At 39.0% G+C, this 26792-nt stretch overlaps 3 protein-coding genes across 6 annotated transcripts in view; 2 read left to right on the top strand and 1 right to left on the bottom strand.

The window, feature by feature from the left end:
- Nucleotides 1-425: 425 nt before the first annotated feature.
- LOC129186163 (interferon-induced GTP-binding protein Mx-like) lies at nucleotides 426-11927 on the top strand. Of its 2 annotated transcripts, XM_054784140.1 has the most exons (13): nucleotides 426-527; nucleotides 1739-2015; nucleotides 2975-3112; nucleotides 3210-3364; nucleotides 5614-5752; nucleotides 5838-6036; nucleotides 6138-6216; nucleotides 6320-6442; nucleotides 7867-8008; nucleotides 8074-8232; nucleotides 8292-8368; nucleotides 8452-8688; nucleotides 9396-11927. In XM_054784140.1, the coding sequence occupies exons 2-13, from the start codon at nucleotides 1829-1831 to the stop codon at nucleotides 9618-9620; spliced, it is 1860 nt and encodes a 619-aa protein (XP_054640115.1). In that variant the 5' UTR covers nucleotides 426-527; nucleotides 1739-1828; the 3' UTR covers nucleotides 9621-11927. The 2 variants fall into 2 exon arrangements, with proteins under 2 accessions (XP_054640115.1, XP_054640116.1); XM_054784141.1 differs by lacking the exon at nucleotides 426-527 and having other exon boundaries at nucleotides 1717-2015.
- thoc7 (THO complex 7) lies at nucleotides 11353-14765 on the bottom strand. 2 transcript variants are annotated; one of them, XM_054784144.1, is made up of 8 exons: nucleotides 14700-14765; nucleotides 14341-14465; nucleotides 13965-14092; nucleotides 13453-13539; nucleotides 12611-12668; nucleotides 11803-11869; nucleotides 11644-11713; nucleotides 11353-11508 (listed from the first exon to the last, which is right to left on the bottom strand). In XM_054784144.1, the coding sequence occupies exons 1-8, from the start codon at nucleotides 14700-14702 to the stop codon at nucleotides 11447-11449; spliced, it is 600 nt and encodes a 199-aa protein (XP_054640119.1). In that variant the 5' UTR covers nucleotides 14703-14765; the 3' UTR covers nucleotides 11353-11446. The 2 variants fall into 2 exon arrangements, with proteins under 2 accessions (XP_054640119.1, XP_054640118.1); XM_054784143.1 differs by having other exon boundaries at nucleotides 14345-14465.
- A 1288-nt stretch (nucleotides 14766-16053) lies between these two features.
- The window catches only part of LOC129186551 (ataxin-7), a 35335-nt gene continuing 24596 nt past the window's right edge, over nucleotides 16054-26792 (top strand). The window contains exons 1-4 of one of the 2 annotated variants that reach the window (XM_054784918.1): nucleotides 16054-16203; nucleotides 17621-17719; nucleotides 26212-26427; nucleotides 26616-26684. In XM_054784918.1, coding sequence (XP_054640893.1) covers nucleotides 26220-26427; nucleotides 26616-26684 — 277 coding nt within the window. In that variant the 5' untranslated portion in view covers nucleotides 16054-16203; nucleotides 17621-17719; nucleotides 26212-26219. Of the gene's footprint in view, nucleotides 16204-17620; nucleotides 26428-26615; nucleotides 26685-26792 lie in introns of both variants that reach the window. The other variant, XM_054784919.1, reaches the window with a different exon arrangement.

Below are 26792 nucleotides of genomic sequence, written 5' to 3'. Positions count from 1 at the left end.
TAATGTTAGCATTGTTTACATGCTAACATTAGCATAGTAGCATTTTTTTAGCCATTTCCTTAGTTTAAATATTAGCATACACTTAGCGCTATCATGTTAGGTTTAGCATGTTAACCTTAGCATTACTAACATGCTAACATTAAAATATTAGCATTTAGCTGTTTACATGAGAAGAAACCTATATAAACACTTAGGCCCTGTCCACACGAGAACGTTCTTGGGATTTTTTTTTTCATTTTTTGGCGGGTTGCAAAAAAGTTGCATCCGAACCGTGGCGCATTAGTACTGTATATAGTTGCATCCAGACGGGAACGCATCACTGAGGGAAAACGATGTAATACACAAGGCACACCTACATGTGGCGCTGTGAACAGGCAAACACAGACAGAACCACATGACACACCAAACCATAGAAGAACAAAGAACGCATAAGTCTGAGGCACATGAAGACTTACAAGAAGTAGAATTACTTCTGCGAGTCATTATGGAATATAACACAACAAAATATCAGGAGAGTGCCGACTGAGGTGAGTCATGTCGGTCGAAATATTCAGATATTATGTTGGCCTGTCATCAAAGCTCATTTTGGTCACGTGACGGTGCGTTTTTTGACGCCTAACTCCTTTATTTTTCAACCGATTGACACCATTAAAGCATCTAAACTGTTCAACTCATTCGGGAATAGTTTGATACCATTTTTGTTTTTTCTAAAATGTTCCAGATTAATTCCCCTTTTTCTGAGACTTTTTTCCCCATTGAAAATGAATAGGAAATTTTTCAAAGTTCTATATTTCTCACATTTCTCAACCAATTCGGACCACCAACGTTAGCATAATAGCCTTTTCACTCTTTTGATAAGTGCAGACTTAAAGAAACACTGTTGAGTGGTAGCATACTAATGTTATCACGTTATCATTAGCATTGTAGCATTTTTAGCCATGTCATTAGTTTTAACATTGGCAGACACTTAGCGCTATCGTGCTAGGTTGAGCGTGCTAATGTTAAAATTAGCATAGTAGCATTTTAGCTGTTTTCCTGAGCAAAAACCTATATCAAAATGCTGTCATGTTAGGTGTTAGCATGTTAGTGCTAGCATGTTCATACTGGCAGAGTACAAATTATTTATTTTTTTTACATTTTTGTAAGTATTAACACATGGTTGTTCCCCCTTCGAAACTCCCCCCTGCTTCGAAACTCGCGTCTTTTCTGTTCACTTCTGTTTTTTCCCCCCACTTCATCGCTTCATTCAGCTCACGCATTTACACCATAATTTTACCATTTTAAATTTCGGCACGGTTCCGCACCATTTCAGCGCGGCTTTGCCTCTTCTGTTTGGACACTCGTGTCTTTTCTGCTCATTTCCGTGTTGTCGGCCATCGAAGCAGCGCGGCTTCGCCTCTTCTGCTTTGACACACGCGCCTTTCCTGCTCATTTCTGTTTTTCATCTTTTTCATGTCTTTATTCAGCTCATGCTCACGCCACAACTTCCTCTAGTTACATATACTGTACTCCAAAACTGACGCAATAAAAACGTATAAGATATGCAAGCCAGGTCCACAGTGATGTGTCTATTATTTATTGTAATCCGAACCTTCAACTCCTTTTTCTGTTGAAAAGAAACGATACTTACTTGACTTTGTGCAAGAGCGTTTCTGTGTGTGGTCCAACAATGCTTTCATCATTGGAGCTAGAAGAAACGAAACCTAACCTCACTTTCGTTTTCTTTCTTTTCCGCTAGTGTGCTCCATCACTGGTGCTGCCGCTTGCATCGTCCTCCCGCTGAGATATTTAAGCGTTCATTTTGTTGGCGCACAGCGAGTCATCAACCATGAACTCTTTGAACCAGCAGTACGAGGAAAAGGTGCGTCCATGTATCGACCTTATCGACTCGCTTCGCTCTCTGGGTGTAGAGAAGGACCTAGCCCTGCCTGCCATTGCCGTCATCGGAGACCAAAGTTCCGGCAAAAGCTCAGTCTTGGAGGCGCTGTCCGGGGTGGCATTGCCTAGAGGAAACGGTAACTTTTTTTTTTAGGATTCGAGTGGATGTGTGTGGGCATTAGATGCAGAAAATGTATAATCAATCGAATAACAATCAGAAATCTATATACACGCGGTAATATTTTCAGTGAGAGGTGTCAGTATGTAGGGATGCACCGATCAGGGTTTACAACAGGGGCGTCAAACTCGTTTTCACCGTGGGCCACATCGCAATTATGGTTATCCTCAGAGGGCCACTTTTATAATTCTATTTGAGAAATTCGTTCATTAATTATTACATACATTTTTCATTAAGTAATAAAAAATAGTCATTTTAATTTGGATTTGACAACCAAAAAATACTGTATAAGGTTTTCTGTCAATATTGACAACAAATACATTTAGCAAGAAAGATTGTCTTTTTGATTTAAAAATATATATATTTTAAAGTTTTTTTTGTTAATGTTAATTTTGTTTGTACTTTATTATTTTATTTATTTTAAATGTAACAGTAAATGTTTATTAAATTATTGTAAAAATATGTTTTAAATATTAATTTTTTTATTTTATTGTAAAAATATTTTATATATATTATAATTTTTACTTATTTAAATATATTTATATTACGTTTTTAAGAAATTATTTATTTATTATTATTTATAAAATATAGAAATAAAATATAAAAATAAAATAATCAACAAGTCAAGTTTACACATGACCAAATGAACGCACCAGAGTTCATTTTAACTGAGCCAAACCTGTGAACACAGCTGGACTGGAAAATATGAGCAAATGTTGATCTACATTGCTGTGACTGTAGTTAAAATGTACTTTATAAGTTTTATAATGAATTCATGAATGATTTGAGTTGTTTTGTGGGAATTACAATGTTTGTCTTTGAAGAGAAATTGGAATAGACAGCGTAAATGGCAAAAAGATTTATGTACTCGTATATTTTACAGTGCTTTTTTCCTCTCATTCATCCACCTCAATGTAGGCATTGTGACAAGATGTCCTCTGGAACTGAAGATGAAGAGACTGAGAGAAGGAGAGCAGTGGTATGCACAGATCAGCTATCATGATTATAGCGAGGAAATCAAGGACCCGGCACATGTGGAGAAAACAATTCGCGAGGGTATGGAGGGTGGTTCTTGAATTTCAAGTTCCAGTTAGTCAAGTTCAAGTTACAGATTTTTCAACTATCTTTTGTGCTCTTTGCTTTGCTCCTACAGTTCAAGATGAAATGGCTGGCGTCGGGGTAGGGATCTGCGATGATCTCATTACTTTGGAGATTTTTTCTCCCAATGTTCCTGACTTGACGCTCATCGACCTACCTGGCATCACCAGGGTGGCTGTAAAGGGACAGCCAGAGAACATTGGCGACCAGGTTTGCTTCAATTGCAATTCACGTGATTTCCGGTTTATAAGACACACCGGTGTTGAAGCCGCACCAACTAAATTTAGAGAGAAAAACAGATTTGTACATACAGTATATAAGCCGCACCGGACTGTAAGATGCACATGTCTGCAACATAAAACGTCATATTGTGGCGCGCACAAGTTTGTGAGGAGCTTATCAACTCAACGGAAATGGTCATTACTCAATATAACAGTCTGATTCACGGTGCCATCTTACAAAGAACTCTAAAGTCATGACGCAGCAACGTAACACTCATAAGCTAGGTAGGAAATATACAAGACCAAGTACCAATATGAGTTTAAGATAAAAAACAACAATTTTAACTTCTTCCCATAATGCATTTCTTCCCAGCAGAGCAGTTCAATGGCCAATGGCTACCATGGCAGCCGGGCCGGCAGAGGGAGCTCATGAGGACGTAAAATGGCATACTGTGTCGCGCACGAGTCCATGAGGACTAGGCAGCTCTTTGACAGGAGCCAATCATGAGCGATGAAAAAAGTCATAACGAGCTTGTCAACCCTTTGGAAATTGCAGGATGTCATTACTTAATATAACAGTCTGACTCTGTCAGTGCAAATTGGAGGACAAGTAGCATAGAAGATGGATGGATGGCTGGTGCTGCAGTGCTCCCGCTGTCCACCAGAGGGAGCCAGAGAAGCCCGCAGCCCAGAGGGAGGTTGATGTCATTGCAGCGCCCAAATGAATGCGTTGCTCAGACGCAATGCATTATGGGAAAACTTTTAAGAGTGTTTTTTTTCCACTCATATTGGTACATGCTTGTATATTTCTCAGGTATACCTTTAAGTGTTAAGTTGCTCTGTGATGAGTTTAGTGTTCTTTGTAAAGATGATACAGTGAGTCAGACTGTTATATTATACTGTTATATATAATGACCTCCTGAGATTTCCAATGGGTTGACAAGCTCGCTGTGAATGCACTGACAGCACATGATTCACTCCTGCCAAAGAAAGCGTTACCGTTTCCTCACTGACTCATGATTGGCATAGTATTAAAAAAAAATAGTAGTAGTTCTGAAGTAAAGTAGATGTCAGTGATACTTATCACTGCCTGCTGTTCATGGAAGACTTTGTGAACAAAAGTACAAGTTCAGCCTGGCCTTCCTATTATTCTTGCTCACGAGTGGTTTGCATCTTCTGGTGAAGCCATTGTACTTTGTTCCGTATGAAACACCAGGATTCACTGTGATGTGTTAGGGCTGTCGAAAATAGCGTGTTAATGGCGGTAACCAATTTTTTTCATTATTCGTTAAACTTTTTTGCGGAATTAACGCATACGCATCATGTCAAGCCACACCTCTCTTTATGATGGCAGACTGAGGAACAAAAGCATCCCCATACAGTCACACAGTCTGACGCTCTTTCATAACAGAATTCTGACCTGAACACATCAACAGCAGTGCAATTCCAACCCCACATAACGTATGTATCTCCAACTCACAAACACGTCTCTAGTCCGATACTTCCTCATTGTCACTAGACAGCGAGGGGCATTCATGCACACTCCCAACATCATAACAACTTATTTATTATGCATGGTCTAAAGACAAAGAAAAACAGTAAGCGGATATTGTTATCGCTCACTAACGTAACTCTTTCTGCAGAAGTACAATTTGCTGCATTTAAGTATGCTTGGAAATCCCAGAAAATAGATATCAACTCAAAACATGTGAATTGAACTTAAATTACATGGTGTATTTGAATGCAACCCATAGTAACACGGGTAAAGTGTGATAGAAATGTTCTGCTACTATTGCAGAGACTAGTGTTAGATAAATAACATTTCAGAAATGTCTGATTTAAATTTTCAGTATATTTGGAGCTGTTAATACCTACAAATGTATGTAACCCTGTCATTTATCTTTTTGTTCATAAAATACAGTAAAAATGGGTATGTTTCACACATAATTGCAAATGGTGATAAATTATGATTAATTTGATTCACTTTTTTAATCATTTGACAGCCCTAATTGTAAGATCATGATAACACAGAAATGATTGAAATCATTATTATTATTTGTTTAAATTCAGTACTATTAAATTAATGAATAACATATTTGGTGCAGAAATGCTCATACCTAAATTGTCAACTTCTGGTTGGACCAAATTTGGCTGTTGATGAATTTAGGCATGCAACTGATGACAGGAAAAATTGTTTCCGTGCAACGTCAAACTGAACACGGCATAATTTACTTCCAGATAAAAAGACTGATCTTAAAGTTCATCACCAAACAAGAAACCATCAATCTGGTGGTAGTGCCATGCACCATGGACATTGCAACGACAGAGGCGTTAAAGATGGCACAGGAAGTGGATCCGGAAGGAGAAAGGACTTTGGGTGAATTAGAACTGGTGTTAAAAGCTGTAATATATCACACATTGAAATTATTGTTCTATTAGAAAGGAGATGCTTTTTCTTCTAGGGATCTTGACTAAACCTGACCTTGTGGACAGAGGCACAGAAACAACGGTGGTTGACATTGTCCACAATCAGGTCATCCACCTAAGGAAGGGCTACATGATCGTCAGGTGCAGGGGTCAGCAGGAGATCACTGAGAAGGTGTCTCTCCCTGAAGCAATAGAGAGAGAGAAAGCCTACTTCACTGACCATGTGTATTTCAAGTATGCTGCCTCTTTTATCACTATTTCAGCTGATATTGATGTACCATTATGAATGACAGTGGGTGTGCATGTACTAAGTATTTTAATTGAATTTGCTGTAGCACGCTTTACAGTGAAGGCCATGCCACTGTTCCAAAGCTGGCTGAGAAACTCACCCTGGAGCTGGTGCATCATATTGAGGTTGACGCTGATGCATCTTAGCAACTAACTCTATAAAATGATGATGGCTCACCTTTAGTTCCCAAGTTCACACTTCTTGACTCTTGGCATGTGTGACTTGCAGAGGTCTCTGCCTCGACTTGAAGAGCAGATAGTGGAGAAGCTAGCACAGACTCAGGCAGAGCTGGATAAATGTGGCACTGGTCCTCCATCTGAACCATCCGGGAGACTTGTCTTCTTCATTGATGTAAGTGCTTTCTGTCTCTGGGCCTCAGACACCAATACTTTGTACCAACAAATCAGTTCTTGTCAGATTCAAGTCTTGTTTCCACTACACAAGGTGTGGAATTGATTGATTAAACATGTCTCAAAGCAGCTGAAGCGGAAATGAGTGCTCTGTGATAGATCCGCTGTTGATACACTCTCAACTAGTTTGCTGCGTAGAACCTTCACACTTTTACTTCACCATATAGTAGTCATTAATGAAGGGGGGGAAAAAGCCATAAGTTAAGATGAAGAAACACATTAGCTGCAACTGCAACATTTACATTACAACAGTCGCAAACATTAACATGAATGCAGATAAAACTCTATAGAGAAAAATGGTCTGGTTCTGTTGTCATGGCAAGTAAATGTATAGTTAGTCCACACCAGGCCTCTAACCTACGATGACCAAGGGCACATCTTTGAAAAACCTTCGGAGCGTCTGACTTCTTTAGGAGAAAAAAATACTAAACTATGACATTTTTGTAGTATTATTGTCAAATTTGAAATGGGACGATGTAAGACATCAAGCTATAGCCCCATTGTGTTTTCTAGTCAAGTCGAAGCTCTTCTGACAGGAAGACTGTTCTGGTTATGGAAACTGCTGAAGAAATGTTAGTCAAAGACGCTTTCTATGACAGGAGCACTCTGCTGTTCAAAGCACCCACTGCAAAAATGATAATCAGTGCTCCTCCACATGACAGGGACACTATTATCTTCAAGGAATATTGAATGCAGCAAAAATGCTAGTCAAAGATCCTCTATTTGACTGGAGTCGTGCAAAAAATATTTTTTTGAAATGTCTGATATTTTGGATTTGTCCCGCAGGTTAGACCTCAATAAGGTCATTGCTTAGTCTGTTTTCTCATTCTACTAATATAATAGACCTGCAACAATTCATGGCTGAATCGATAATTAATCTATTATCCAATTAATCGACAACTATTTTGTTTGTTTTTTTTATTCTATGTAAATATCCTCTGATGTCAGCCTCTGAAATGTGAATATTTTTTAAATTTCCTTAGTCATTCATGAAAGCAGACCTACTGTATTTGTATTTTAGGCAAAACAAAATATGCACCCACATTAGCTTTGATTTTGGAAAACCGTGATCGACGTTTTTGCCTCTTTTCTTATATGTTCTAGACCAAACCACTAACTGTGTTTGGTTCATATTGATTTGGTCTGTCTAGGGCCTAACCGATTACAGCACTTGATTAATCGAAACAACACGCTTCAGCTTAGGTAATCGACTACGAAAATAATTAATTGCAGCCCTATATTATAACATAGTGTTACATTCGTAAACATTACCACTTGTTTCATTCATCAACATGTTTGAAAGTTCTTGGTGAATGAGGTGCACCAACAAAAAGATATATATTTTTTCTCCTATGTTGGGTGTAGAAAGTGACAGCATTCATCCAAGATGCCATCAGCCTCACAACAGGAGAGGAGCTCAGGTGTGGAGATCGTCTGAATGTATTTTCAATGCTCAGAAGAGAATTTGGCAAGTGGAATGCCCACCTGGACAACTCAGGAAAGAAATGTGAGTGTGTCATGGTGTGTGTGGTGGTCTTTGGTTGTGCTCCCTCATGCATTTGTTTTCTCTAGTTAATGAAAAGATGGAAAGCGAGGTGGAGAATCATGAAAATAAGTACCGTGGTAGAGAACTTCCTGGTTTCGTCAATTACAAGACTTTTGAGGTCATGGTCAAGGAGCAGATCAAGCAGTTGGAGGAACCAGCTGTAAAGAAGCTCAAAGATATAGGAGGTACCTGCTTGAATGAAGCCATGTGTTTAACTTAATGGTTAACGTCATTGTTATTGCAGATGCTATTAGGAAAGTGTTCATGCAGTTGGCTCACAGTAGCTTCAGCGGATTTCCTCACCTCCTCAAAACAACAAAGGTTGCCAGCTACATCTATCAACAAATTTAATGCTGATTCTACTTTCCACTTACAGGGTTATTTGTTTCTTTTGTGTTTTCTAGGCAAAGATTGAAGCCATTAAGCAAGAAAAGGAGTCAACTGCGGAGACGATGCTGAGGAGTCAGTTCAAAATGGAGCTGATGGTTTACTCTCAGGATAGGACCTATAGTAACACTTACAATGACAACAAGAGCCACGAGTGTAAGGAGGAGTACCCCGAGGAGTACGTGGAGGATGATCCGTTGGACTGTTATGTTACGCTGCAGCAACTGAAGTTACATCTGAGGTCCTATTATAAAGTAAGTCTTAATACCACAAGAGGATCAACTTTGTGCGTTACAGCCAAATACAGCAATAACAGGCATATGAAATATTAAAACATATCAGGTTTTTCTCAAGTAAAAACATGTGGCCTACAGTAAATAATCCCCCCCCAAAATTCCAAACATAACATTTCACTTAGTCAACTAGAGGTGCAACAATTAATAATCAGTGATGCGATGATTTATCAGTTATACACTTAATCGACAACTATTTTGGTATTCAATAAGTCGATTTTTTTTTTAAATGTAAATATCCTCCGATTTTTGCTTCTCAAATGTGAACTTTTTATTTCCTTACCGATCCATGATAGCAGACCTTTTGTCTTTGTGTTTTAAGCATAACAAGATATTCACACATTTGGAAAACAGTGATTGACTTTTTGCCTCTTTTCTGATATGTTGTGGACCAAAATACAAACTGTATGGTTCATATTGATTTGGTCCGTATAGGGTTAAACCAATTACGGTACTTTGAAACAACATCCTTCAGATTAATCCACAAAGAAAATAATCATTCATTGTCACAATTTATCCACTGCAGTTTTACTGGATGGGGGAATGGGATGTAATTGTCATTTTTTCCCATATCAGACAAACAACTAGTGTTAGTTCTATCAGAATTGTAATGTACTGTTCATGTGTCACCTTTATGACTGTTTTTGTAAATGTTTTTCTAACTTCAGATTGCCAGCCAGCGTCTGGCTGACCAAATCCCGCTTGTGATTCGCTACCAGATGTTGCAGGAGTCTGCTGTACAGCTGCAGAGGGAGATGCTGCAGGTGCTACAGGACAAGGACAACTTGGACTTACTGCTGAAGGAGGATCCTGACATTGCCCTGAAGAGGAGTACTTTGCAGAGTCGTCACCAGCGCCTCATGAAAGCCCATGCATACCTCGTGGAGTTTTAGAGTTCACACCATTATCGCTGAATCTGAATGTCTTACGTTTTCGTAGATTTTTTATTCATCTTCTTCCAGAAAGTAGCCATTTATACTCTTTATAATCATAGTTAGGACCTGGCTGTTACATACATCCATCTTGCTGTTCATTTTAGGGGAATACTCTTGCAAACATTTTATCAAATTAGGATTGACATAAAAAATGTTGCTGTCTTATAATTGTGTTGCAAAATGTTGGTTTATAATAAGTTGAAGCTGAGAATACAGTTAATAAAGAATCTGACATTAAGATTCTTATTTTTTATCAAGAAAACAGGCTGGGTTGTACAGCATCTGGCCAAAATGAGACCTAATATGTTTCAGTAGGCAATAAGTTAACCACCCCTAAGTGTGTAGCTGTCAAGTGGGAAAGACATCCTATGATTTTAGAAAAATATGTTACAACCAAGGAAATGACTCAGTACTAAAAGACTAAAATTACTAAACACTGGTCATGAAAGAGCAGATAGAATAGAATATTATACCCTGTACGAAATTGGGACCAACAGGTGTACTACCGTATTAAAACCACCACAAATCAGTACAACTACAATAATATACAGTCATTGAAAAAAAATATCAGAACACCCTTGTTTCTTCCGTTTCTCGTTCATTTTAATGCCTGATACAACTAAAGGTACCATTGTTTGGACAAACAATGACAACAGAAATAGCTCATAAGAGTTAAAATGTTTCAGCAGTACAATGCTGTAGCTATTCTTTTAGGAACTTAAGTGATTTTGGTTATTATCAAGAAAACATGGAAGTTGCTAGATATCAGCTCTTAAGTTAAACTCTTATGAGCTATGTTTGTTATCATTATATCTACCTTTAGTTGTACCAGGCATTAAAATGGATGAAACTGAAGAAACAAGGGTGGTCTGTGCATACTTTTTTCAGTCTCAGTTACAACTGAGTATTGGTAAAGGTAGAATTTTTGATACGGCTCTTCTTGTGTTAGATGTTAACACTTTACAAGCGGCATTTACAATTTCAAAGAAATGCTGATTAATTTAGAATCTATCCAGAAGAAAACAAAGTTTTACAATTCCCTTAAAAAGCAGATTTTTTCCATGTCGCCGTTTTGAAAAAAATGGCGACACAGAATGAAGTCAATCTGCCCCACTGTGTCCAACAAGTGTTTGACTTGCCACACCATGCATCTCATTATCCCGTTGTTGGAAGTACAGCGACCCCTCATTTATCATGGTTAATTGGTTCCATACTTGACTGTGGTAAGTGAATTCGGCAAATAAGATTCCTGCTTTATACATTGAATATTTTCAAAGTAAGAGCATATTAAACCTTTTTACAACCTTCTAAATATGTTTTTTAACATTAGAGCCCTCTACACATGAAATAACATGGCCGCAACAGTAGCCCATGTTTGTATTAGGGATGATTGTGCTCCTTGTGTGGTAATTCAAACCTGCAATAAAAGCATGGTGTTTTGGTGATCAAGTCTGGTGCTTGACAACTGTAGAGTCGCTGAGTGAAGGCACGCGCATGCTGGGTTCTCTGTAACAAGGCAAAGGCAACAAAATGCCTACTGTTCTGGCTCTGATACGCCAATATTGTTGGACGTGAAAGAAGCTATTTGAGGTGCTTCCCAGTAGCGTTTTGAATAAGATGCATGGTGGTTGTCTTGTTAACTGTTTAGATATACTCAAAAAGTCGGTAACGGTTTGATGAACAACTTGAATGAGAGTTATTTTAACATTTATTCAAAAATACATAAAAAAGGAACACAGAAATTGAAAATCTGTTTCATTTTGTAAAGTCCAAATGAAACAACCTCATTCGGCACTCTCTGTCGGGCTCTGCTGATTGTTGTCATCAGTGTCGGACTTCTCGTCATCTATGGAGAAGATAATGACTATTAGCAATGATGCAACAGGTGAACACTTTATTTTTTGTTGAGGAAGTTGTAAATGCTGAATTACAATGAAATGCAATGACAAGCAAAAAAACAAAAAAATCCTTGTTTACTCACTTTCAAGGGTCTGCTGTAGTTCCTGTATGGTACTGAGGAGCACATGGAACTGCTTTTTCCGTAGTTCCAACTAAATAGGACCAAAGGAAGTTTGACATTGAAATGAGTTTTGATTTTAAAGAATTGTTTTAGAGTAGAGGAACACTCGAAATAGTTTACCTTTGCATCCACATTCTCCTTGATGTTTGACAGCTGCTGGAGTTCTTTGTCAAGCGCCTCCAGCTGTCTGTAAGCAGATAATATAATTACCATTAACTGCTCTCACACAGTGAGTAAAGAAATCGGTACCAGGAGAAATTAAAGAAATCGGAAGTCAAATGCCCTTAAGGTTATACAAATCTGTGTTTGACCAAAATTTTCAGGAGAACTAGGTCTGCAAAAAATGTCAGTTGACCTCGGTTCAGCAGGCAAAAAGTTAACTTGTGAGTTTTGCTTTTTTGCCAAACTTTTTCCAAGAGAACGACCAGCCAAAAGAAGCCGTTAAAAGTAAGTAAGGAGTAAGGAGACTGACATTCAAAGTGTTCCAATTTGCATAGCTCGCCATCACGCATGTGCATGTTAAACAAATGAACTTTCTGCTGTTGCTTGCTTAAATATAGCGACAACAGCGCTAAGTTGGTAACACTGATCTGTGTTAACAACTGCTGTCGTCTCATTCTCTGGCAGACCAGGTGTGTATAAGGTGTGTTAAAAAGTTACGATGCCATCTGTCTCACGACGACAAGCTGTATACAGTCCCATTATGTTATGTTCATGAGTAAGGCTGAACAGGTAGCGCCAATTCTATTTGTGGTGGTTGAAATTTACACTGCACTTTGAAGACAGTTAATAATGTCAGAATATAAAATAAACTATTGACTCTACAGTTAAAAGTTTTATGATGCGACCCTAGAACAGATCATTTCTGGCAGTCCCTTGAGCAGACAGTGCTCGACCACAGTGGCTCCACTACAGAGTAATAACTCACTTCAGTGTTTCGTGGCGATCAGGGTGATGCTGAATTACCTTCGCCAGAGCATCATACTCTGCAAGAGAAATATGAGAACAAATAAACATGTGAAAAGTAATTGATATTTAGACCAACTCCCAAGTACTGTAAATTCCGGACTACTGAGTACACCCAATTCAAAGAGGGGAAAAAAAGTTTGTACATACAGTATATAGGCAGCACTTGTCTATAAGCCGCAGGTGCCCACATTGTTGCATTGAATATTTACACAGAAAGACACACTATAAACCTTGCAATCCTACCTACACCCGGTGTTCTTAGTGTCCCTTGTTAGCTCCGATGATGAGACGCTTTTTTTCCCCCCCATCAGAGTTCAACAGCAGATGCTGTAGTAATTCTACACTTGATCAAACATAAGATTTGTCAGCTCAAAACACGATCGCTGCATAAGACTTCAAACCGTGATATTAGCGTCCACTTCATTGCTTCCTCAATCTGCACTCCAGGCATCATGGGGCCTGTAGTTCTTTTAGCCATAAATTAGCCGCATCATTGTTTAAGCGGCAGGGTTCAAAGCGCGTGAATAAAAGTAGTGGCTTATAGTCCGGAATTTACAGTAACCATAATTTGTCTTTTCCCCAAAACACTTTCTGTAAACCTGCAAAATAACCACAGGGTACTATTAGCATACAATATCACTCAGAAAAATGCATTTTAATTTAGCATAACAATGTTTTTGTTATCTGTTGTGGGATTACACCATTAAAATGCTCGAACAACATACTAGCAATAGATCTTTGCCAAATACAGTCAGTTTCTCAAATGATTTGTAACAAAAACAATGTGTGAGAGATTCTTACCTTGTCGATTCTTTCTTACTCGCTTGGCTCTCTGGATTTCTTTTTTACACTCTGCTATCTTCTCATGTGCAGATGTTATGTTTTGTTCTGCCAAGTGCACAAAGGAGGTGATTAGGGTAAATTCCTTAAATACATACAGACAAAATTACAGGATGTTTCTGCATAGATGAAAGTGAAGAGCCATGAACTATATAAATACAATGCTTTAAGCTGGGAGTGACCAAAGTGTGGCCTGGAGGCCACTTTCAGCCCACAGCTAATTTTGTTTATTGGCCCTTGGCATATTGTAAAAATAAACTAAATTCATTTTTACTCAGATATTTTTATATTTTACACTAATTTGCTTTGTCACGCAGTTAGAATGTGGATATTTAAAAAAAATATCTTTGCATATATTGGCACACATAATTGGTTTGAGCATCTTTGATGTACAATTAAAATGTTTCCGTATGCAGCCCTCAGTGGAAAAATACCCCTGGTTTAGGCAAAATGTAAATAATTGTACTACTAACCTATATTTGAGTATATTTTCTCATAATTCTCCATTTCCCTCAGATTCATGTCGTAGACCATGAGGGTCTTCCCCAGGGAGAATTCACATTGTGTCAATGTGCCAAGCATCCTCTGATACTGTGTGAAGCTGGAAAGAAACATAGGATACAATGTGAACGTTTAAACTGTTAACAAATAATCCAAGAAGGGTTACAAAACATTTTCTTATGCCTATATCATGTATTATATTTACAGCATCTATTAACCATTACAAAAGGTAATAAAACAGTAAAGATACTTTATGGATATTGCAATGACGGTTCACCTGTGCCACAGAGCTAATCGTTTTGCTTTAGATCTTAATAACAAGATTGATATATGATCTGATGTGCTCACATGCCTTTCTTCCGGGGTCCCAGGAGAGTTGCACCATTTAGTGAAAGTTTTGAGCAGCAAATTGATTCTTCGGTCGTCTCCTGCTCCGTCTCCGTCGATAAGAAGACGCTGTCGAATGATTTCGTCTACAAGACGAAAGAATAAGCCATCAAGAAGCCATTGTGGGCCACCACTCTTTCTGTTAGCAACATGCTAATGTTTATTCACATCTTTGTAGCAGAGCTGCTACTAAGTATGGGATATCTACGCCTGCGTCGGCGTTCTTGGGTAAAAATATTAATCACTTTTAGTGCGCTGGTTTTAATTGGCTTTCTTTTAACACAGATGAACGCAAATTAAAAGATGAAACTAATCCTTACCATCTGTAACAGCCCCCATGTCTCCGGGTAGAGTCGTCTTCTTCTATGGCTTTACTGATGACATCAGTCAATGCTTTGGGTTTACTGCCCCCTACTGGATACAGTTTTGTATAACAAGTATGTTACCAATACCTTTACAATTTGAAATAGAGCGTGTCAGTGTTAAACTTACAAAAAAAAAACAATATTTCAATTGTTGATGCGTGGCAGTAACAATATAAAAAATATTAAAAAATACATAACCTAAAATCGATGGGGTTCCATTTGTTTAGGCTTCAAAACTCTGTGGTCCATACACTGTGTCACAAATATGTCGTGCATTTAACCACTCATTCTTAAATTAAACTAAAACGGAGCGTCGAATAAGACAATTATTGGCATCCACATTCTGTCTTGGAACTATCTCACCATCATTTACAACGGATACAGAAAAATCACAGAGATATACTAGCTCTGCCTTGTCACTGTTTCATAGTACATAAATCAAATGTTTTAATTTGATTAAATGTATGTGAATTACAGTAAAGTAAAATATTCTGTGTATATATAAATATGTGTGTGTGTGTGTGTGTGTGTGTGTGTGTATATATATATATAGGGGAGCATGTGTTATATATAGACATACCTGTGTACAAATGGTATACTGCATCAACAATTGCACATGTCAACCCGACATTTTTAGGCTACGTTTAGCCTTTGATTAAACAATATTGATATATAAATATTGATAATACATACATAATGTACATAGGAGGCTGTGTTGATATTTATGGTATTTTAGTTACTATCAACACTCTCATTTGTGAACAATGTAACAATATTTAATATAAGCCACAAGCAGGCTCATAATAATCAAATGATTCCCTAATTGAGTAATATGACGCCTTTTGCAACATAAGTAAACAAAAGCAAAAACTACTACGTTCTTGGTGTTTGTAATATATACAGTAAATTAATACCATATATTTGAACAACACAACAAAAAACACAAAGGTATTTGTGAAACTAAACAAGAGAAGTGAAACATGTCGCTCTCATCTCGCTAGTATCGACTCAATAGCAGTAGAAGACACTAGTATCGGTAATGTCGATATTCCGAAGGACTCGCCCAGATCTACTGGAAAAATGAGCACCCATCTTCCAAATGTGATTTTCTCAACTTAGTATTTAATGACGTAAACTGTTTGACCTCTTTGATTTTGTGTGTTTGCATACATGTTCAGTATTGTATATTGTAAAACCCTATTGAAACAATTAGGGTTCTATTACAGTATCTCATTAGCGTGATCTATATACAGGGTCGCTCGCGCGTCGACGGATCAGTGACGTCACCTTCCCAGAATGCAGTCTGGTAAACAGACATGGAAGCACCTGGTGAAGACCTCCACAGAGGCTGAGCAGTGCACTCGCTCTTTCTGACCGTGTGCTGCCGCCTTCGCCCTGTGCATCCACTTGATTTGAATCGGCCTGACGTGAGTGTACACGTACGACATCCAGAGGATTGGTAAGAGGGAACTTATTGTGGCTCCGTGACGAGTGCTAATGACTTGTTCTGTGCTGTCAGGCTCCTGGCAGCTTCCTCGCTAATGCTAGTCATGGCTGGCTTCAGGCTTTAGCTAGCAGGGCGACGTAGCTTGATACCATTTGTAGCAGCCACAGAATGGATGGAGGCTGCTTTCATTTCAGGTCTCCTGTTATATTAGACATAACCTAGCTCGCTTCTTATGATAACTGGGAACGTGCCCATTTTCGACGTCTATCTCACTCACTCTCTTTTTAAGTGATAATGTTCGTTATTGTAGAGGTGGGAGCAAGCCTTGCAAAACTTGTTCTGACTTAGTACTGCTAGCTGAACTTAGTCTGCAATGTGTTGTCTTGTCAAGTTGAGCCAAGGGGACAATGACAGGTGATTTATTTAGGAAATACTTAATGCTTGTAATGCAGCTGGCACACAGTTGTTGAGAGACAATCCCAGAATGTAGTTCAGGAAAGACTTCAACTGTTTATGTTGTAAGACGGGTGAAGAGAGAAAGTTTAGGTTGCCAGTTACTCAAAATTGAATGACTTGATAAAATGACAGCTGCAGGATTCTGCAAAAATGTGACTAATGATTTTCTTGCTCAGAATTGCGATTGGGGTAATCTTACATGTGCACACACACACACACACACACACACACACACACCATGTTCACCCTGTTATTGTTATTATTATCATTATCAGTCGTCATTGTTTTGTTCTTCCTTAAAGACTGTCATGATAGAAAGGAATAGAAAGACAGTAAATAATCCATCACGTCAAAAACATGGCACACTTTCTCGCTTGACAGTACATTCGCGCACAGACTAAAGGACAAGACAAAAGAAAAGTCAGTTAATTAATGTGATTGCTGCTCCTGGGAGATGATAAATGATGGCCACCGAGCCTCAATGCAGCAAATTTGCCCTGGCCGGTGAGGCTTGCTGTGGGACGGGGGGAGTGAGGAGGGTGTCATGCCAACGACAGCGCTTGTTTGTGATGCAGCTCAGGAACATTTTTTAAATTGTCATCATTTACAAATTAGAATGCATGCTAGTGTGAATCAAGAACTTGATTTAGATTTTTCATGCGGCCCTAAACAAAATTATTTTTCATTCCAATCTATTTAGTTCAAGGTTATTTTAATACAGATATCAGTAAATTGTGTATTACACATGCATGCAATCAGTGCTGGTACTATTCAGAAGAGACCACTGTAGCAAGAAAGGCTGATGGGGTGGTGTTTTATGGAGTGGATTATTTCTTAGTGGTTAAGAGTTAAAGAACATTAAAGAACATTCTTTAAAAAAAAAAAAAAGTCGGTATTGAAGAATAACTGTATTAACACAATTGAAGAACATGCCATTAACTGGTCTTTCTTCAACGTGCATGTGTGTTTCCAGATTTCTTCTTGTGGGTGTGTGGCAGCCAGTGAGCACCCAAACAGATGTGGAGCAGCTGACTGAGTTAAAATTAAGTATCTTTTTTCCTTTTTTGCCAAGGTAAGATCTCACAGATTCATACTGTTGCACTTTAGGACCTCTGCACCACGGACATAAATTAGTTGACAAAATGCTACAAGCTGCTCTCTAAACACCACAAAGGTCTAATGAAAGTTGTATTTATTGCGGTGTTCTACCCAATAAATTGGCAAATGATTATACAACAACAACATATGTTTGCATTTAAAATAATTTAGTTTTTTATGATCTGGTTTTAGAAAGTTATTGTTAAAATAAATGTTTAGGCCTCCGTGAAATATTCACAATTTTCAAATGAATTTAAATGGTGCTTATGAACAATTTAAATTGACGAGAACTTCATCAGACATCTGGCCCTCGGTTTATGGCGTTCTGTTACGTCGTTTTGTGGTTACGTGCACGCTCCTGTTTGAAGTGCTCATGACACCAAAACACGTTCATCTTGATATTTTTGACGTGAAAAATAACATTGAAAGGCATATTTGTTAGACATGTGCTCCAATATTGAAATATTGACAATTTTTTACAATTTTCGTCACTTCTTCCGGTACTGGAGGAGGAGGAGCAAGTGGCGGTTACACCAACGCTACCCCATTGTTATGGTCCAGTTCTGGATGCATTTCTGTTGTTTGTTATATATTTTTTTATATTATGCCCGCTCGTTGTGTTGAAGGCTTTTGCTGGAACACTCGAGGAGACGGAGTAAGCTTGTGTACATTTTCAGAAGACACCAATTGCCTCGTCAGATGCGTCGGCAAACTTGGTGGGACAAATGTTTCTATATTACCCCACAGATGAAACTAAAACGTAAAAAACCCGCAAGGCCTTAGACTGTGGAAAAGCCTATAGCTGGCCTCTGATGCAGTGTGGATTCATAAACGGATGCGCTAGCTAGGCGGTCAATGTGCTGTCTGGTAGCGTACAACAATAAATCCAAGGGGTCGTCTTCAAGAGGCAACAATTGTTGTCTCTCGTCTTCAGCTCTGTGCAGTGTGCAAAGAGCAAGCTGATAGCTGTGGCTGTCACTGCCAGTAAAACATCATACTCCTCACAGCACAATATTAGTGAATGCTATTGTGCGTTCATGGCCGTGCTTGTTTGCACCTGATTGCCGGTGTCACCCGTACGTGTTCTGGACCTGAATTGCTAGCAAAACATGGCTTGCTGTCTTTCCAAGTCTATGTTGCAGTCAGTTTCAGTAAGTAAATCCATATTTTTTGACTAGATCTATTCTAGGAATCTTAGGATAATAGTATGGAGTTTCGTTCCAGGGTCAAATAAGGAGCGATCGATGCTCACTGGTCTTTTATTTTTGCAGTGTGCTGTCAGTGTCACTTACTGACAGTCAAAAACACATACTTGTGGCTAGGCATGTCACGATAACAAATTTTGCTGGACGATAATTGTTATTGCCGATAAACAATATTATTGTCAACATTATTTTGAGACCATTTTTTTCATTAATGTAATGGTAATATATGGCATAATAATGCGAGTAAACTGTATCAAAAGCAATAAACTTTAATTTCTCCAGAGAATTTAACATTGTAATTGAAATGCCAAGAGCTTTTAAATAAAATAAATTAAAACTCGTGCGGAAACATGATGTAAAACAATAGTTCCCCAAAGTGTATTGATTAGAAAAAGTAGATCAGTAGAAAACCAAAGCGCAACAGGTATCATGGACACGATGCCATATTTCTGATATTGAATCTGTGTCACTTTTGTAATTGTGTGAAAAATTACAAAAAAAACCCACAGAAATATTTGGAAGTTCACATTGCGTGTCAATGCAGGCATCAGCTAATTTGCATATTCCTTGATTCACTTCCTTGATTCACTTTTCTCAACATTGTGTGTGGAACACGCTGTTGACGTTTATTGAGGTGGAACGTTTTGTCGGCGTTTGGTCAAAGTACATGTATGCAGCAAAATGCGTTTAGTGCACAATGAGGTGTTATACTTATGGTAATCATAGTTATCACGGCAAAACGAACCGTACGTTCCACTGTTTTGTATTATTTATTTAATTGTGTTAGTCACAAATGTTGTCATGCCACAAAATGGCGATGCGCAAACTGACCGACTGAACTGAAATTGACATCAGATCACGTTTTATACACAACAGGCAAGAAGAAGTATTCAATCGTGTAGCACAGGGGTCACCAACCCGTCGATCTGTGGGATATTGCCGGTCGATCGCGAGAATATTAGAAAAAAAAAAGGATTATTACATCAGTGCCCTCACCTCCTGGAGAGCGACCAACAGGTTTGCATTTTGATCACTGAACATGTCCGTACGCCTTGCCGCCCTCCAGGCACGCAAGCCGCAAGCTCCAGCCAGGAGCCCAGTCCCCAAAACCCGACCGGAGATAACAGCACACGCCTCGCCCGGCAACAAAAAGCTTTCAGGGACAAGCGAAAGAAAGAGAGAGAGTATGACACAGCGCAGCGATCTGCCTGAGCACACAACAGCAATTACTGCACGTTAATATGGATGAAAATCTGCCTTTGCTATCTCAAAATTAAGGTACAAATATACCTCCATAGACGTGCACCTCCAAAAAACTTTCAATCTGCAGCTCGTTAGGGCTGACTATTGTAATGCATTGAGCAGTCTCTCTCCCCTCAACCATGATCGCTCACCCACAACACTGAGCCAACAAACCGAGTAATTGAGAGCTGACTCCACAAGCCCCACCTCAACAAAGATCCACAAAAGTAGGGGTGGCCAAAGTGCAGCTCGGGGGCCATCCGCGGCCCGTGGCTCATTTGTCGTTGCATCAAAGCATAAGCAAAATTTTAAAAAACAGCAAAAATGGAGCAAAAGGCACAATGGAAAAAAAGCTGAAATTTTGATGCCAACAACCAATAAGACAAAGCATTGTATTTGAAGACAAATCTTTAAATATTTTACTTTCTACAGAATCAAAATTAAACTTTCCACAAAATAAATTATATATGGATTAAATTATATTAGACCAGTCCAGGGTGTTCCCCGCCTGTCGCCCGAAGTCAGCTGGGATAGGTTCCAGCATGCCCCCGCAACCCTAATGAGGAGAAGCGGCATCGAAAATGGGTGGATATATACTGTATATACATACAGTATATGTATTAGGGATGTCCGATATTATCTCCCACCGATAATTATCAGGCCCATACTGGCATAAAACCGTGATATTGGCCAACATCGGTGTTGTTTTTTTCCCTACAATAAAAGCCGATACAGAGCTTTTAGCGCTAAGATCGCAAATTTGTAAAACTGCTGGACTTGCTGCCCCATGAAGTTAATACTGTGGGGTTGCCATTCCACACACTAGTCTTACTCACGGTGTTGTGAAAGACCTAAAAAAAATCATCACACAGCAACATAATAGGTAGATAGCAACAGACAAGGCACTACCAACAAATAATGCACAATAACCGACAACTATATAGCCGCACGGTGGTCTAGTGGTTAGCACGTTGGCCAATACAGGAACAGCCTGGAGATCGGGAAGACCGATTCGATTCTCCCCTGGGCTTTTCTGTGTGGAGTTTGCATGTTCTGAGTTTGCATGTTCTCCCCGTGTGCGCGTGGGTTTTCTCCGGGTACTCCGGCTTCCTCCCACATTCCCAAAAACAAACACAGGTTAATTGGCGACTCTAAATTGTCCATAGGTATGAATGTGAGTGTGAATGGTTGTTTGTCTATGTGTACCCCGCCTGTCGCCCGAAGTCAGCTGGGATAGGCTCCAGCATGCCCCCGCGACCCTAATGAGGAAGAAGCGGTATAGAAGATGGATGGATGGATGGATGGATATATATGCGTTCTAATCATGTAACTTAGCGGCCCCTTAATACTATACACTTAGACTGCTTAGACATCAACAAGTAGAAAGCAGCTGTTTAACTTCGATGGAAACAAACAGCCACATGTCACTTGCTGACGCTGTGAACACCAAGCTAGGTTGGATTGCAAGGTGTGCCTAAAGTACTTCATGTGCATTTGTTGCGAGACTCCTGATAAATACATAATAATAATAATCATGAGTACTATTATATGTTACTAGTTTTCTTTGTTACCCTTCACACAAAGCTAAAATGCTGATGTTTTGACCTACATTGGAAAGGTTTTGGCATCTTCAATGCTGAAAGTGAATGAAAATGGCCCCACACATCCTTTAATTTTCCTGTATGCTATATCTACTGTATATTTTGAGTTTTTATTTGAGAATTGTATTTATTGTAGAATAACCTGCAATCAGTTTGCAGTGTTTTGTCTTTTTGAAAATCATTAACCTGTTTGCTGATAAGCTAAACAGGTTTATGTTTTGCATTTTGTTCCCTTACTGAGCTGAAAACGAGCCGAACCATTACCTTAAAACCAGGTACCAAACCGTGATTATGGCGTATCATTACTCCTCGAATACCTACCATTTTTTCTGTTGTTAGTAGGACGTTTTCGTTTTTGATGTTATAAAAAGTAAAATCACAATTGATTGTCTCTGAAAAACCTCACAGGACTTAAGGTGACAAACCGTTTCACAGAATGAGTACAAGCTTAAGACCTTTTTTTTTAAAGATTCATCTGCATGCTTGTGCATGTTTGTCTGTTAAAGGTGTGAAGATTTTGCACACAAGTCATTTTGAAAGTGAAAGTTAACATGCCTACAAAAAAAGTATCTGTTTATGCCACATATCATTTTTTGCTAACGGACTAGTTAAGCCTCTTTCTGTCATTTTTGTAAATGTGCATGTACCAATACACATGCCAATATGGAGTAGTCATAAACACCCTATTTTCTTGCTTTGCTTGCAACACTCACGCCAGCGGATTATTAGCATCCATTACAATATCAATAATAAACTAAGAATTAGAAAAAATGCTCTGGTTATTTTGCTTTTGACAATGACAATGTCTTTCTGTGTGTGTATTGTAAACTAATACAAAGAAAAATGTTTATACGACTTGACCTTATTGTTGTGTAATACCATTATCCAACCTCACAATATAAATGCACATGTTTTGTTAGTGATGAAAAAAGGTTTAGGAATTTGACTTTAATTGGACTTCAAAGCTGGGCAGAATTCAGTGAAACATGTTTTGACAGGAGCACCACCAGAGTGAAAAGCACTGTGGCATAAAACATTCATCGGGGATGTCTGCAGTCTCAGACCTTAGTAGCTAAAGTTACATCCATATTCACACCTAGATCCAAGTGAACAAAATGTAATATTATACATGTACAGTATACAGTGGTGTGAAAAAGTGTTTACCCACTTCCTGATTTTTTTCCCCCATGTTTTTCCACACTTAAATGTTTCAGAGTTGTCCAGCTGTCCTTTGATATTTATCATTTAAAAAACAACGACATATACATATACATATAAATGCCCAGGTAAATACATTATACATACATATACATTTAAAGACACATTTTAGTTTCTTTATAAGTTATTAGTATCAACAGTTTAGCTTTTTCTAGTTGCATCATGCCTTTTTGCTCTATTTTTGTACTTTTGATGGGTTTTTGTTTATTTTGTTTGTTTGTTTTTTTATTTTGCCACGATTGTGTCCAAGTTCTGCCTTCTCGGCTCTGTTGGTCAAGGACTGGGTTGCATTGTGAAGGTTTTTTTTTTTTTTTTTAACTGCTTTCAGACGTGCATTGCACTGTGTTACTGAGATGGAGTTCACTCCCACATGCCTGCTTGGCAGATCCTTCACCTTTGTTGATGGCTTGTATTTAGTTACAGAATAAATGCACTTACATGCGCACCCTTTTTCACACTTAAATGTTTCAGATCATCAAACAAATTTAAATATTAATCAATGACAACACAACTGAACACAAAATGCAGTTTTTAAATTAAACTTTGTATTATTTAGGGAGAAGAAAATCCGAACCTACATGGCCCTGTGTGAAAAAGTGATTGCCCCCAAACCTAATAACTGGTTGGGCCACCCTTAGCAGCAACAACTGCAATCAAGCGTTTGCAATAACTTGCATTGAGTCTCTTACAGCGCTGTGGAGGAATTTTGGCCCCCTCATCTTTGCAGATTGGATGGTTTTCGAGCATGAAGCGCCTTTTTAAGGTCATACATCTAAGTAGTATTCAGGTCAGGACTTTGACTAGGCCACTCGAAAGTCTTTTTGTTTTCTTCAACCATTCAGAGGTGGACTTCCTGGTGTGTTTTGGATCATTGTCCTGATGCAGAACCCAAGTTTGTCAGCTTGAGGTCCCAACCAGATGGCCGGACATACTCCTTCAGGATTTTTTGGTCGACATCAGAGTTCATGGTTACATTTATCAGGGCAAGTTTTCCAGGTCCTGAAGCAGCAAAACACCCCCAGACCATCACACCACCGCCACCATATTGTACTGTTGGCATAATATTCTTGCGGCTTTGGTTTTACACCAGATGTAATGGGACACACACCTTCCAAAAGGTTCAACTTTTGTCTCGTCAGACCACAGAGTATTTTCCCAAAGGTCTTGGGGATCATCAAGATGTTCTCTGGCAAAATTGAGACGAGCTTTAAAGATCTTTTTGTTCAGCAGCGTTTTTTGTCTTTGTGTTCAGTTGTGTTGTGTGTTGTTGACTAATATTTAAATTTATTTGATGATCTTAAACATGCACAAAAATAAAAATGAGGAAGGGGGCAAACACTTTTTCACACCACTTTATGAGAATTTCTGTGTGAAATGTATAAACTGAGTTCCTTCAAATCTGATCAAATTTGGATCAGGATTTTTTTAAATTCATATTTAGAGAATTTGTTATGATGTCATCACTTTCCTCCTGACAGTGAACAGTGTTCAAAAAACACTTTTCTGCTAGAGGGTCATAGGTGAGGTCATGGACAGAAGCAGTGATGTGATGCTGATGTCATGGTATTACTCTGCATTTACAGTACGAAGAGTAAAATTAAATTACACTGATGTCATCATCCTCATACTACTCACAGCCCTCCAAGGGGAATTTTGCAAAGTATCTATGGATTGCCAAAATATTCTGTGATGTGGTAACCTCTACTTAATCACATTCAAATTTGAAAGGGAACTGTCAGTTTCTAGTTCTAATGTAGACCCACATCCCCAGTCAGGTAGTATAGTGATTTCACACACTTCAGAGCAGGGGTGTCCACGCTTTTTCCATGTATGGCTGCATACAAAAAATGGAAGAATGTTGGCAGCCACTTTAATATTCCTCACCTTTATATGTATTAGCCTTTTAAAATTGCTGGAACCAAGTACAGGGGGCAGCGTGGTTGCAATGGTAACTGCTGCGCGATGTTTGTATCGATAAACACATGCTATATACATCCATGTAAGCGGAAGAGCGTCAGTTAAAAGTGCAACCGAACCAATTTTAGGAAAAAAATAACAATTCAAACCACTTAAATGGGCAGATGTCGAAAACAAGCAAGCAGTCTGACACCGACATATGTCATGAATCATTTCACACGGCAAAACACTCATTCAACAAACTTAGCGCCATTTGAAAGCTAACACTTAGCAGTTCCGATACTCATTCATACTCATTCATTCATATTTATTTTAATGTAATTTATTTTTGTCTTTGCCTCGCGAGCCTCCCAAGCACTAATGTGTTTGTCAACTGGGAATGTCTGAAGCCTCCCAAAAATAAAATTACTGAATTCAGAATAGAGTCCTGGAACTAAATCTATTGCAGTTGGATCATTTTATTGTGAAAATTAGTACATTAGTGCCAGTTTTCTTTAACTTGAAGCGCAAGCACAGACTGCATTCACTGTGACATTACCTTGTGTAAGACAGCTGTAAAGTTTGCGTGCAAGTACGCACATTCTCCAACCAAATTGTTTTTTTGTAATCAATCAACACTGGCCTAAAATGATATACGCTACTTTCAGACCCCTGTCTTGTGCAAACACAATCTTGACGGGTGGGGCAGTTCTGGTTTTGTTGGTTTTGACTTTAGTGGCTTTCTGCAGTACAGCAAGTACAGAGTCTGTTAACACTGACAAAGGCTAAATAATACAAAATAATATATCAAATAATATAAAGTATAACTAAGGATACAATTGTAATTTTATTTTAGAATAGCATCCAGCCCTCCCAGTGTCTGCTCAGAAAAGTTGGACACATATAGTTGATGATTCCTATTTTAAGAGGTTAAACATACAAAATTCAATAAAATCCATTAAAAAGCCTACAAATCTCACATTATAAAAGTTGCATTTGTATTAGTATGGTAGCTTTTTGTAACCTTTTATACTGTATTTTTATTTTTTGATCTGATGCAGGTCATGTTTCATTTAATTTTTGAATATTCCGATGGCCAGAAAAAAAACAGCAAGGGTTCCGTAAATGGCCCCCGGGCCGCACTTTGGATACCCCTGCTGTAGAAGCTGGGACATTCCAAGGGGCCACACGCCCTGTAATTGATTTATTTAGTTTGGGTGATGTGTGAAGCAAGGCGACGCGGTGCCATTCATGAGGATAGCCCTCTCCTTTGCCGAGCTGACTCTTGTGTCGTTACATTGTAGCGGAAAGAATGTCGGAAAGGGCCGAGGATGACGTCAGGGGGGAGCAGCGCCGAGCGGCCAGGCAGCAGCTGAAGCAGCAGCAGCCGATCCAGCGGGGAGAAGGCTCCACAGCAATGGCGACTGTTGCGGAGCGGAGATCCTTGCCGAGTCCTGAAATAATGCTGGGACAGCCTTGGACCAGCTGGGTCGACGCCGCCAAACTCCACGCCAATGACGGTGAGTCCCCTCGCGTCCCGGATGTGTTCGCCGAGGCAAGGTGGAGCGCCACAGTCGCCGGCGCTGGTGTGCTTATTTGTGGCCGCTTGCATGCAGTTGTCGGCGGAATATGAAGAAACCATAGTGGTAGCAACAGACCGGGCAAGTGCAATTATTTATTTGTCTCTGTCCGATCGCCCCACTCTTAGGTGCTGAATTGGAGGAAAGTTTAAAAGACTCCGGGAAAAATCGGGAAGCCATGCGTTTGTGCAGAGAAGGTGAGAGTGTTTTTTCTGTCTAGGGCCAAATGTGTATTTTGGTTCTGGGGGTTTTGCGCACACACACACACACTCAAGCCTGTTCAAACTCTTAGTTCAAAATGCTCC

This window comes from Dunckerocampus dactyliophorus, chromosome 8 (assembly GCF_027744805.1).
Source record: "Dunckerocampus dactyliophorus isolate RoL2022-P2 chromosome 8, RoL_Ddac_1.1, whole genome shotgun sequence".
Lineage (NCBI taxonomy): Eukaryota > Metazoa > Chordata > Actinopteri > Syngnathiformes > Syngnathidae > Dunckerocampus > Dunckerocampus dactyliophorus.
The sequence above is the reverse complement of the archived record's forward strand: the minus strand, read 5'-3'. Positions and strand labels throughout refer to the sequence as shown.

What these genes read in the sequence shown, in the direction of transcription:
- LOC129186163 (XM_054784140.1), top strand. Translation starts at nt 1,829, where the DNA reads ATGAACTCTTTGAACCAGCAGTACGAGGAAAAGGTGCGTCCATGTATC. An exon ending in ACTGACCATGTGTATTTCAA is followed by an intron (nt 6,037 to 6,137) that starts GTATGCTGCCTC and finishes AATTTGCTGTAG; the next exon opens with CACGCTTTACAGTGAAGGCC. An exon ending in GGACAACTCAGGAAAGAAAT is followed by an intron (nt 8,009 to 8,073) that starts GTGAGTGTGTCA and finishes TGTTTTCTCTAG; the next exon opens with TTAATGAAAAGATGGAAAGC.
- thoc7 (XM_054784143.1), bottom strand. An exon ending in CCTGGGACCCCGGAAGAAAG is followed by an intron (nt 14,093 to 14,344) that starts GCATGTGAGCAC and finishes GTTTCTTTCCAG; the next exon opens with CTTCACACAGTATCAGAGGA. An exon ending in AGGAGAATGTGGATGCAAAG is followed by an intron (nt 11,714 to 11,802) that starts GTAAACTATTTC and finishes GGTCCTATTTAG; the next exon opens with TTGGAACTACGGAAAAAGCA.